The sequence below is a fragment of the Platalea leucorodia genome (genome assembly GCF_965183815.1).
Source record: "Platalea leucorodia genome assembly, chromosome: 4".
NCBI classification, from domain to species: Eukaryota; Metazoa; Chordata; class Aves; order Pelecaniformes; family Threskiornithidae; genus Platalea; species Platalea leucorodia.
In genome coordinates, this window is record NC_138826.1 from 80892895 (window position 1) to 80906756 (window position 13862).

Genomic DNA, 13862 nt, shown 5'->3' on the forward strand with positions numbered 1-13862 from the left:
TTAGAAACTAGATTTATTTGCAAATGTATTGGTCCAATTAATCTCAAGTAGGAAAAAATCACAATCAAGAAACAGCAATTGCAAAAAAGACACAATTATGTTATCATCTTAATGATTTTCCATAGTATATTTTCACACAAGTATGATTTTAGATTTAAATAAGATAACCATAATGCACAGTTACCTATAAACTAAATATACATTGTTTTCTTCTGCTGTATCAGTAATATGAACTTCTCTTGAGTATGTATGGTCTTCTAGCTTTGTTCACATGTAGCTGCCGTTTCAGAATATAGGGATTTTTTCTTTTCATTATCTCCTTGTCTTGGCTTGAGTTCTCTAGATCAAAAGCATCTTGCTGAAGTAACTGTAGGATGCAAGAAGAGACACACTATTATCAGCTTTTTTTGGTAGTGAAGATTATCAATTCCTAGAAAGTTTTATAAAACTTTATTTTAACATCTGCCACCAAGAGTAATCTTTACCATAATAGTTGCAGGTTTCAAAAAAAAAAAAAAAAAAGCCCAAAACTCAAGACACAAAACTGAGATCAGGCTAAAGATGAGCTGAATCCTACGGAGATGATATTTAAATTCCACTGAAACAAATCAGATCATTGGTTTTGACCAGAGAGAAAAGCTGGTATGTCCTCCTTGGACTAAAACTCAAATTGACTGAAAACTTCCTAATAATTGTCACGTAATCACTCATTTAGGCTAAACACCTCCTAAAACACCCACTGCTTGCTGGTTTCAGCTTTTGAGCAATATTTTTATCTGCAACTTCCTACAGCTAAAAAAATCAAAATGTGTAATAAACAAATAAGAAATGAAATAAAGCACAAAAAGCCAAAATGTTGTCAATCAAAGTTTCTTATATAACTGTGTTTTGAGTTTTACTTGGAGTTTTTAAAGTGTTTTGTTCAGCTTTTTTCTTGCTTTGTCTGTTGAGATTTCATCCATTCTCTCACCACATTCTTCTATGGTCAAGTACAGTCCTACCATCTGGTTGAAAGGCTAACTAAAAACATTTTTACACTCACCTCAGTATTTCCCTAAGCAATCAAACTCTGTTACTCACTTAATTACTTAATAAATGAGTGCTCATCTAAATTGTATTGAAATGAATGGAAAGACTCTCATGGTTTCAACAGACTTTGGAGTCAATCCTGGTTGAATAAGATCACAAGAACTTATTTCATTACATAAATTGTTTATTTCAAGCCTTCTTCAATCCTTCTCCCTCTGGCTCTATCCCTTCTTCTTTTATCGTGTCTTATAAACCTCTGCACTGCATAAGCGTGTTCCTAAGCTGAGAGAGGAATTTTTTTTTTCGGTTTCGCATGCAGTACTGTTAGGAGTAATGATCCCCAACTACCACAAGAGGCGATGCGGCTGCAAAGTCAGGAACTGTGATTAAGTCATATGGGCTATTGCATATAGCCAGTTCTATGGTAGCTCCTTTTCAACAATAAATGTACTGATGAAGAGAGTCCTCAGAAAACTCTGGTTCTCAAAGATGTTGCAGTCTTTTTTATGGACTATGCTAGCTGATATGAAGGACTGAGAATAAGCCTGCAAACACAGAGCTGTGATTCAACAAACAAAAGAGGATCAAGATTCAGCCAGACTGTGCATGAACCTGCAATAGCTGAAGAAACTGGGTTTACTGGAAAGCGGGTAGTGACACTGACATAACATTTTTTGCTACACAAAGCAGCTTTTAGTGTAATATATAACAACGCAAGTGGATTGTGCCCAGTGTGCCTCTGTGTGATCACTGCACTAAGATAAATATCACAAATAACTATAAACAGTCACTATTTATGAGCAGCAATCCTCATACAATCACAATGTCAACTTCCAGGGCCCTCTTTAAGTGTGGGGAAGTGAAAAACAAGAGTTCCCTTGCTACTTGTTTCCTAGCAATGATAAGAAGCTCAGAGTACCTGGTAAAATTACATGTACACATGGGCATGTGTCCGTGCATTTTGAATCCAGTTTGCCTTAGGGCGTTAAAAGGGTTTTCAGAAACTCTGCCTACATTTATTTATGCCTCAATAAATCTGCAGTAACTTCACATCTGTTAAGCAGATATTAGTTTTGTGTTCTGGCATAGAGGTCACTTTTATGTGTTTGCTTCCTTGGAATGTCTACAAAGAGTGGAGAAAGTATGTAGTTAAGAATAGTTCTCATTTATCCATGGCTCGTTATACAAAAACAGACACTCAGCTTGTCAGAAACTACATTAATTCACAACTCTCTCAGTAAGAGGCATATTAGAGGTATTAGAGAATATAAAAAAGGGAAGGAAAGCTCAGACAATGTGATGGGGGTCACATGGATATGGATTTTAAAACATCACTACAAACAGAGCCTGAGAGTTTAATAGCAGTTGAAACATGCATTTGTGAGTTTGTTTTACCTCCCAATGCTGAAAGGCTCTGCTGTGGCAAACTTTCTGGAGTTGATATACTGTCAGCATTGCTTCCAAACTGAAGCCATCCAGAGCAGCAGGAAACTGTCTTCCCGAAACAAGATCCTCTTCGTCTACCTCTACTGTTTCCCCCACTTGGTTGTTTATGTTATTGACAAGATTGCAGACATTTAGCAGGGTCATTTTCCAGTAAGGAAGTTTTGCTCTGTTAATCTGAAAATACAAATACCCACTATTTAACATGTTGCAATTTTTGTTTTGTTTTTTAGTAATAATGTGTGACATTCAAACATTTTGGTAGGAATAAGTTTGTGTGTTTGAAGTACTTTTCATCTGCTCAACTTTTAGACAATAATTAGAGAGTGCTGAAATTAGGACAACTCATTTATTAAACACACCAAGTCTGCTTCCCCACAGCCTTACCCCCCAGGTAGACATACACGATGAAAAAGTAAACTGCTACCAAACCAGAATGGTAGCATTTCATAGTCTTTCTGCACAGGTGCAAACAAACACACAGATGGAAATTAATATAATATAAATTCACAGGTGTAAATCAGGACAATGAGTCAAAAGCACTGGATAAATTCCCAGTACTGGAATCCAAGGTGGATGCCTGTGGTTAACTAGACACTCCTCCCCAGTTCAGAACAAATACTAGTCATTTCAAAATTCCCTGAGAAAAGGAATGGAGTCCCTGCTTCAGGGCAAGCTGTCTGATGAGGCTGGGTCTGAAGTTATGGAATCTGTAAGCCCCAGGAGTTTTGGATGCTGGAGAGTCACGAGCCTAGGAGATGCGAATCGAAGGTCTACAGGCTTAGATGAAGATGGAGCAAAGAGGAAACAGAGCTGTGCAAACAATGTATTCCTGATTTGGTAACTTGATGGAAAAACTCAGACCAACTGTATTTAGGTGGTCCATAATGGACCTGTTTAGAGATGTTACAGAAAGACAGAAATAGACAAATTTCACCATGGTTTGTCTCAAATTTTGCTTGCTGCAGTATCTGGCATTATTTAGGAGCTATTTAACTTTTAAAGCCTTTTAAAAAATATTGAGAAAAATACTTACTTTACTTTTCTACTGGTACTGTTCTTTCCAATCAGCTGTGGCAGTAGTCTTCTTTAGTTTTGATTATTAATAGAAAAAAGTAAGTGAAAAACCTAATTCCTACCCCATTCACTCCTTTTGATATCTTTGCCACTTTCTTGGTTCTCCCACTATTAATTATTTCTTTCAAATTGTATTCCTTTTAGTGGTGAATATAGAAATTAGTTTCCTTAAACTAGAACTGGTGACATAGCAATCTCCAATCAAAAGCCAAATAGCAAATTCCTATTTATTACTGCCAAGGGCTTCCTTGCTGTGCACGTTAGGATAACACTTTACCTATAAACTGAAATGTAGTTGCTTCTTTTCCTGGATGTACAAAGTTAAATATAGGTATTACATTAACACAGACATTGCCTTTTACGTACTGACAGCATTAATTAAGAGTGTGGATGCAGTTCTTACTTAGCTGAACATAAGGTAATCACATAATCTGTTGTTTCTTTAAAGCACCTTCCTAACAAAGGGGTGTTGTATGCAAGATTTATGCATATTCAGCACACTTCACTATTTTTTGAGGGAAAAGAAAGAAAATGGAGAGGAGTGAGGAAGAAAGAAGAAAAGCTGGCATCTCTATTACCATTAGTTACAAAAAATTCCCTTTTGCCCATAATCATTACTCCAATATACATCTGATATATGCATGCCTTTCAAAATAAGAATAATTTAGCCCTTTAACAAAACCACTGTGTTTTCAGATCCCTGACATGGCTCAAAAAAACCCCAACAACAGTATTTTGCTTTGCAGCTAAGAAGAAAACAAATTTCAAATCTTATTCAGAAGCTTGAAAATGTTTCTACATTGTTTATTTTGAGCTCATCTGTTGTCCCATCCAGGTGCCTAATTAGTCTGCTGCATTATTTGAAAAGATGTGACAGGTTCAAAACAAAAATTAACCTCTTTGCAGAATGTCTAATTTAATTAACAGAAGTTAAACTAGCAAAAAGAGCAAGTGTCCACTGCAATTTTAAAATCTTACTTGGTCTATTTTAAAATATTTGTGAAATACAAAAATATGGAGCTTTCCATGACAAATTAGGAGGCTTTTCCAGTGCACTTCTCTCTCCTGGGTATACAAAAAGAAATGTGAACTAGCACTACAATAGCTAAATTGCAATGAAGAATAAAATCTAGGGGGAGTGCTACGTGAGCAAGTGAGAGTTCTGAGTTAAAAAAAACCAAAAAATATTCCATTGGATGGGAACAGAAGAGAAAAGGAAAGGACAGGGAAATTTTGTTATGCCTTCTCGCATAATTTATAGAATCTTTTTGATCTAAAGTCACTACTTTATGTTAGTTTGATGCATGTCTGTTTAAAGGAACCTTCCTCTGTATATTAGTAAAATACTTAAATAGCAGACTTCTTTAGGTGAAATTGGTCTTAGCTGCTACTTATAAGGTTAGAGGAAAAAAATTTTGCAGCGCTGCCTGCAAGCATACTTCATTTGTTAAGGGAGTCTAATTCCCATTAATACCACGCATATATCACTTCAAAGTATTTTTACTTGGGTACACCTGCTTCTGACTTACACTTCTGCCAGCTCACAGAATGAGACTATAAAGCATTAAGAATTTCAGTCAAGAGTGAATTCTTTTTTTTATCTGAACATGGAGCTCTTTAAATTTAGAATTTTAAATCATCTAAGAAACTGAAACAAGCTTGAGAATATGTCCTTCTTTGACAACAGGCTTATCCTATGAAAGATTAGAGAGAATCCCAAGTTATAACTTTTTTTTTTTTATAATCTTTTTCTTTCAATTTCTGGTTGAATGATACCCCTAATAGTTTAAGATACTTCTTATATTATGATACATACCTCCCAAATGCCTTTTTTTTTTTTTTTTTTTTTTTACAAAAAGAAAGTTGATTTCTCTGCTTTTTATATTCTTGTCTTTATCTAGTGAAAGCAAATGAAAAACAAATTCATAACCAAGCAAAATCCAAGGTAACGGAGGATCTCTATGGTTCCCTTTCGGAATAGTAGCTGAATTTTGTTCACAATGTAACCATAGAAATAACAAAAATACTATCTGTCTTTAAGCAGATATGGTACTGACTTCTGTTACAGCAGAAGTTCTTCCATGGCGTATACTAATGCCTGTAAATGTAATGATTTTTTATGTGATGACTAAGTCAGGAAGCCAGTAACTCCTAGGCAGCTGTAACCTCATCTGCCTCAGGCAAGGAAGCTAAACTGCCTGGGCACATACAGTCAGCAATAGGCATCCTACAACAGTAAGAAGGTGAGGGCCCAAGACTTCAGAAAATTAATATGAGTGAGGATCCCAAAGGTGGAGTATATTCTAGTGATGATATATTCTTCAAGGAAACACTTTTTCTTTTTTCTTTTTTTCTTTTTTTTTTCTTTTTTTTTCTTTTTTTTCTTTTTTTTTTTCTTTTTTTTTTTTCTTTAACATCATCTCAATCTTGTTTGAGTTCAGGACATTCTTCATGCAAGTGGTGGTTTCAGGAAAGCATTTAGGAAGCTGGGAATAGAGCTATCTATTTGATACAAAAGAGAGACAGCAGATAACTGTCTGCGTATTTGTGACACTTCAGGTTGTGCTGTCTTACTAATTTTTCCAAAAGACTCTTTGGATTTTATCCTAGAGGAAAGACAGATAAAGCATTTTAGGGACTTGTTTGATCCCTGTATCTTCTTTAAGATGTAACAACAGGGAAGGGTGATAAATTGTATTAAATGTTGAAGAGAGGTAATAAGCATGGACATACTTCTTTAAAGACTGAGAGTGATTCAGCGTATAGAAGACTTTAAAGAGCAGTTTGAAAAGGGCCAGTAGACACTGGACAGCAGTCTGTGAAGTCAAAAGCATATGGTAACTCTTTCCATAATATTGGGTAGACTACTGAATGTTGCAAAAGGTGTGTGCTTAAACCCTAGCTGTAGTCTTGATGCTATACTTCACAAGTATGAAGATTTTTTCTGTCAAATACTAGAACCACAAGTGATAATCCACTTTGCAGCGGTTTTAGATCTGAGCTTTCATAAATTTTTCTCTTTTTTTTTTCTTTTTTTCCCTCTGTCTTAATGCTATTTAAATTGTCTGGATTTCCCTTGCTGCTTATTACCAAGTCAGTGTCAAACATGGTTAATGAAATTTAACAGCAATTGCCCTCAACTGGAACCAGATCTCAGGCACACTACAAGACAGTTATTACACATACCATCCTCAAATTTGTCTCTCACACCAGAATCATACTTTGGTTCTGATGAGGGTTAAAAGCTAGCAGAGGACAACAGAAAAAAATAAAAAGAATTTGTCATTTCAGTAATGAATGGAATAGTGGTATGCCTCTTGTAGAAGCAATTATGCACCCTTTTTAGTGGTTCCATCATGCCTTACTTTGATGTCAAGAGACAATACATATTGAACTAATGAGTTTTAGATGGTGATTTAAGGCAGTATAATGTAGAATTAAATCAGTGCCTCCACCATGCATCTACGGCTTCTGTGAACTTCAGATGTCACTTGACTTATGGTATGTACCATAAGAAAATTGAATAGCAAGCTACATGATGTTAAACAACATATAAGAGTATGATGGCAAACATCATTACATTATTAGCTGGTGTACTATATTTGTGCATTTTTAGTTACCTGAGATTGTGCTCTGTGCTGAGAGGGACAAAAAGATGGAAGTGGAAGTTAGGTTCACAGTTCCACTAGTCAGTAGCAGAAATACCAATAGCTGCAGGGTTTCCTCCCAGGGCATACTATGCTTTGCCACACAGAGAGAGAAGTATTTTTGTCAGCCTCCTACATTTAAATTTGTCTCAGGAAAATAATATCTATTAAATCTTTCTGTACTTTAGAGAAGCGAGTGGTAAACAGGTTTATTTGGCATCTAAGGTTAAGTACCATGCCAGTAAAGAACATGGGAACCTAAGAACTGCCAGACCAGATCAAAACCATGTATTTTCTGGCCTCATTTCTTATTCTAGTCTATTCAAAGGCTCCTGTGAAAAAGTTCATATACAAGCAAATACAGTAAATACAGAATTCTTCCAGGCAGGCTTTGTCTTTAACCTTCAACTAGTCATTGGCTTATGAAATTCTTTTTTTAGGGAAATTTTTCATTTCTCATTTTATTTTCCATTGAATTTAAGTACCACTTGAACTTCATTAGAACAAAGAACTAAAACATTCAACCTTAAGTCCATGGCACTTGTTTCAGGGTTTGTTCTTTAATATGTTGCTGAAGAAATATTAGACATATATATTTATTAGATCATTCATGGAAAATAACAGTGTTGAGAAAGTGTTTGTCTATCAGCCTGTTCAATACATATGTGAAACACTTGCCGCTTCACCTTGCAATATGAGATTGGAACTGATTTTTTGTCTATTTGTATTAAATAACATGTACATCGCTCATAGTCTTGCAACTTGTCAAGGAAATGTAATTTATCAGGTTAATATTTTCACAGTCATGTCCCCATGTTCCTATACTAACACTATGGTTAAGTTCCTAAACCAAAATCAGCATATGTACTAATAGTTTTTGCTTTATGACTGTCTTAATTTTATATGCTTATAGGAAAAGTTCTGCATAAAAATAGCACTTACGGATTTGACTCAAGGTTAATTTAGCTTTCATCAGGCATAATCCTACTGGAAACACATTTCCTCATATAAATTTACATCTCTGCACATTAACACAGTTTTGACAGTTTAATGAAAGTACCAGCATTACTAGTGAGGAGCACTTTTAGTGTGTCACATCAACACCTTCAAATTTCCTTTGAACTGGAGAAAATCTTGCACCAAAGTAATGTCTAGCATTGAACTTTTTGGTCTAGACCATAGGTTATTACTTCATGCAAAGACTTCTGGGTTTGTAATGAGAATTCATTTGCTCCCTACCCGTCAGCTAAAAGAGGAAAAATAATTACCTTTGATGTGTACATATTGGTCAATAAATCTGCTTCTAATGCTTTCATTTCCTCTTCTGAATCTGGGAATAAACCAGAAACATATGTTTATTATTTCATCATAAATTACGGACATTTCAATTCAGCATACAGAATTAGATATATCAATGAATTTTGAAAAACAAAAAAAAAAAACAAAAACAAACAAACAACTTCTTAGATAAAAACACAGCGAAGTGATCTAGAGGGACTGTGAGGAGTCTTCAGGTAACAGCAACATTATGTTAAAATGGATACTACCTTTTTAAAGCATCATCAAGCTTAGAGAAGTGAATTAAATGATTCATTCATCTCAGTTCACTGGTAGACAAGCCCACTAACCTACAGCCCTTTCAGTAAACAAAACTGCTGCAATATTCCTCATTCAAAATCAGTATGATTTTCATAATCACTATTTGTCATCTCTGCTTACCTTGGAAGAAGATTTTGGATATTTATTTTCAAAGAATATTCATTTAAGTAGCAGCTAAGTGTATAAGTGAATAGCAGTTATAATTACTTGGCAAGATTTAGTCTTGATTATTCTTGGTTAAATTAAGAATATTTTTACTGATATGAGGGAATTGAGCTTGACCAGTTTGTGATACAAGCTCTTGACAACACATACACCAAAAGAAAGTATTCTGACTGAAAGCCTTAGGATTTTCTTTACTACTTTAATTGACCTTTGATAGCTCAGCAGACGTGCAAGACCTGTGATTTGGTGAATAGGCTAAAAATTGCTGTAGAAAGAGAAAAGAGACACAAACTTTTCTGCTTTGTGCTGTACAGAATCACAAGGAAAACCTGGTGCCTTGAAAATGTAGCAGCAATCACAGCTCAAAGATGGGATGTGTATAGAAATCAGTTAAGTCTTCAGGCAAAACAGTTCCACATGGCTTTTAGCTTTCCTGGAATACTAGCAGTCCAAAGCCAAACGATATGCTTGCTTATATTTAAAACCAAACTAAACCAAAATCTATTCCATATTCGTATAAGTCACACCTCACTTTCATTAAAATGATTAATGCTGTTGGCATGTAACACCCTACCACAGAATCCATGGATAGATTCTGCCTATGCTTTCATTTCAGGGATCATCACCATGTTGCGTCACTACCTTTCACAGAACATGAGACTGCAAGGGACCTTTTATACAAACGTGTGCTAACTTGTCAGATTTCTGCTAGCACACGAAAGCCAAGCATTATAATATTCTTAAAAATCAATCACATTCAATCTTAATAACAAGATACCACCACCACCACCACCACCACTCTATTTCTTCTTTGGAGAATTCTTCCAAACTATCAATGGTTATTCACCTTCTAATTTCAAGCCTAATTTATTTCTAATTACAAATTTATTAATGGTTTGTATATAACTTCCTTCACTATAAATGATACCTTTCTATTTGTAATATTTACCCAACTCATGTATTTTTTGAAAGCAATCACAGCCCTTCCCAGCTTAGATTTTTAGGGTGTGCTTACATGGTGATTAGCAAACAAATGCAAGATCACTGTGCCTTTTGGACATAAACCATTCCCCTGGAAATCCCATAAATACTTCATTGAAAGGTGATGCCCAGAGCTATGAGACTCTCATCTATTCTCCTCTCTTGTAATAGCCTTGTATTCCCCAGCTCATCAGAGTGGCCCTCCTCTGTGCCTGATGTGATCTCACGGCAGCACAGCATAGCACAGTTTGGATCAGAAGCCTCAGTACTTAACTACCTTAATGCTTACCATTAACTACAGGAAGTAGCTCTCTTACACATTTTTTTTATTTTGTTTGTCTTTCATGGCTGAAAAACTTTAGTATCTCTTAAAAAAAAAGTCAGATAATATGACCAAGTCTTTTATCTCCCCAGATATTTCCAACAGCTGTGCTTCTGTTAAAAGGAGCTTTTAATAGGAAGTTCTCTTAAAAGGAGCTTTTAATAGGAACTTCTGTTATTTCCTAAGCTATTGCATTTTTTACCGTTGCACTGCTTCTCGTTTCTATTACTCAGGTCATCAAAAACTTCTGTGTGTTATGCCCATCCTCCTCTGTAGTGATGCTCCTGTTCACCTCCGCATTACCAGCGCACTACATTCATTCATTCTTACTTTTTTCATTGGAGTTGTTATTGAAAATATTAAGACTGGTTTGTAGATCAGTATTACAGCAAATCATTAGCAACTAATCACAAACCCAGTGCCTTTCAGCCCGTTCAGCACTACTGGTTGTCAGTGTTACCTGATCTCTTAACCGCTTTACCATTAGCCAAAGTTCTGCTGGCAGCACAAGATCACCTCAGCTGAATTTCTACTAATGACAGCAGCAGCTCCTGTGAATGGGTGAGCAGCACACGTGTGACAGCATCATGATTTGTGGTGTCCTGGGTCATACCAGCTGAGGACAATGAAAGGACTTGTGTCTGGTTAGCACTTGGTTTTTATATTCTATAGAGGATGGAAGATAGCTTCCACGCCATCGAGGTTGGAAGACAGCTGCAGACGTGGAAGGTAGGTAGGTATTAAGAAACATTTTGATTGAGAAAAGAAGTCTGGAGGACATTATTTAGGAGGCTGGTCAAGATTCCTTGACTGAAGAATAAAGCCAGGCTTGGAGGAGGAGAAGGGAGCACATCCAGGTAGTTCAGGAGTGAGGGAGACAGATGAGGAGTGGAAGTGTAAAAAGAGCAGACTCTCAGAGAACAATGTATAAGAAGTCTGGTTACACATTATTGTTCAAATCAGAAGGAAATTCACACAGTTTGATGTCCTCTTGATTCACTTCTTATTGACAAGAAATATAGCTTCTATTCATATATTCACATTCTACAGGAATGGTTACATTCTACAAGTACACACTTTCCCCTGAGAGCAAACATTTTCAAAAGAAAATTAAAATGAATGGTCATTTTCTTTATGACATAACTGTCTATATTAGTTAAAACTGATTTGGCCCCTCCACACAAGCCTCTCCATGCCATTTCTCATTTAAATGTAATTTCAAATTTTCAAGCAAATAAACCATCATGTCGGTTACACATATAATTTTGTTTCTGGGTTTTTTTTATGAGCCCATTCTAATTTCCACTGATTTTTTTTTTATTTATTTATTTTAGTGGGCTTTCATTCAGGCTCTACAAACAGTTGAATTTGAAATTGCCTCACTGAAAATACTAGTCAAGTATTTGTTTAAAAAGCTTCAAATATATGGGGAGAAAATAATAAACATTAAGCCTTGTCACTAAGATCACCAGTTCTCTATAATATACAGAACAATTATGTTTAAACTGTGATAAAATGCAGATACTACGTGTTCTACATTTTTCTTCTGCAGGGAAATACAAACTGGAAACTTTCATCTGAAGCGAGAATTAGGACTTCTGACTCCTCCTGAATACTGAAGCTGAAAAATGAAGCTACTTGTAAATTTACTCTTTAAATTTTGTGGAGTTTAAAATAATTTGCAAGTTAGTTAGGACTGGATTTTGAAGCCTATTCTGCTTCATGTCTGTGTGTGTACACCTGTTTAATCGCCACTATACCTATTTTTGGTCACAAACTTCGGGCATAAATGACACACACTTACCTGTGTCATTTTCCAAAGGCGCAGGCAATGCATTTTAATATATGGTCCTCTTTTTTTAGGTTTCTAAAGCAACTGCTCTTGGAGTAGAAATGCATTTACATTAACCTTCCTATTGTGCGATCTGCATCTGATTCAGCATTTTTTGTCATAATTTCAGATCAGTTGCTAGCAATTTTTTCCCCAGAATACTAAAATTGTATTGCTGTCACTAAAAAGTGACTAAAGTGCATCTATATTCATGTTGATTTGGATTATGGCAGTTATTCATACGAGCTGCAGAAATTATAATTTCTATGATAGTTTGGAAATGCATGGCATTCAATAAATCACAAACAAGGCAGCATAATCAAGCAGATGGTCTATACTGATGTGTATTTCCAATGACTAGCTTACACTAACTGCCATGGTATGGATGGTGTGAGGGGAAATGGCTTACACGAAGGGAGAAAGTTATGGGAGTGACCGAACAAATGATGCTGGCCAGAGCCCGTTATCAGGGCCAGCTCCTTGGCGATCATTGGGTACAGCCGCGGTAGCCCGAAGTGACTTCACCTCCTTTCTTTTGGCCCCTCTCAAGGCTCCGGGAGCGGCTCAGCGCCCACCGCTCAGAGACTTCGGGGGCCGGCGGCGAGCGCCAAGCCCGCCTTGCGGGGCCGCGCCCGGGCGGAGGGCGGTGCGGGGCGCCGCCAGGGGCTTACCTGAGCAGAGGCTGCAGGAGGCCAAGGCCAGCAGCACCACGCACACCAGCTGGGCTCTCATCCTTGCCGCGCCGCCCTCTAGAAAGTAAAGTCCATAAATCCTGGGGAGAGACGGAGAGAGAGACAGACAGACAGACAGAGAGAGCCCCGCCGCTCCGCGTCCTCAGCACGCGCGCTGGCAGGCGGCTGCAGGCACCAGACGGGGGACCCGGACCCTTCCCCAACTATATAAGCCGCGGGGTGATGTCACGGCGGTGCCGCCATCGCCTCCTGATGAAGGGCCCTCCCCCCTCCCCCTCCAGCCCCCCCCGCTCCCGCTGCCCCCTCCCCGCCGCTCCGCGCCCGCCAGCGCTGACGCCACTCGCCGCCTGACGCATGCGGAGCCCCGCGGGGCGCGCAGCGAAACCCCGCACCCACCGCCGCGGGGCGCGGCCGGAGCGGGTTTTTCCCGAACGGGAACTATCCTCTGATCTGGAAAAGCCCCGAAATAATGATTTTTTTAGTATTAAGAAAAAAAAAAAAGTTACCGCCGTTGCTCTGACCCCTAGCGCGTGCTGTGCGCTAGGTCAGGAGCGGGAAACGGCCGCGCCTAAGCGTAAGCACCGCGCGTAGCGCCGCGGTCCTCGTGCTGTCGTCGTCTGATGCGCTTTGTCTGTCATCTCTTTTAGCTTTCCCTACAGCGAGGGCAAAAAACAAGGAGAGAACCGCACACCGGTGACCGGCAGGGGTGTGACACCGGGCAGGGAGAGGGGTGTTAAACCGGGGATGGGCAGGGGTGTGTGACATCGGGCATGGGCAGGGGTATAACCCTGAGCATGGGTGTTACATCGGGCACGGGTAGCGGAGGGGGGGGGGGAAGAGAAGTCTGTGTGAGAGAGAGCGCGATGGAGAAAGATAACGGGAAAGTCACTTGATAAAGATTTTTCATAGATGCGCAAAAAATTCTAATACCCGACACGGCGAGACTTCCTATTACTTCTGAAGAGTGCATGCCATAAGCTACGGTTTCACAAGAGAGTAAGCGCTCCTAAGAGACATTTCTCGTAAGATGTACTTTTCCCGGTTGATTTTTACAATAGATATCTTTCCTCAACGAC

The 13862-nt window shown here is 38.1% G+C and overlaps 1 protein-coding gene across 1 annotated transcript; it reads right to left on the reverse strand.

Moving 5' to 3' along the window:
• Positions 1–220: 220 nt before the first annotated feature.
• Positions 221–12826, reverse strand: NTS (neurotensin; the record flags this gene model as incomplete). Its single annotated transcript, XM_082309219.1, has 4 exons — positions 221–367; positions 2425–2649; positions 8465–8526; positions 12766–12826. The coding sequence occupies 4 exons, from the start codon at positions 12824–12826 to the stop codon at positions 221–223; spliced, it is 495 nt and encodes a 164-aa protein (XP_082165345.1).
• Positions 12827–13862: the final 1036 nt, after the last annotated feature.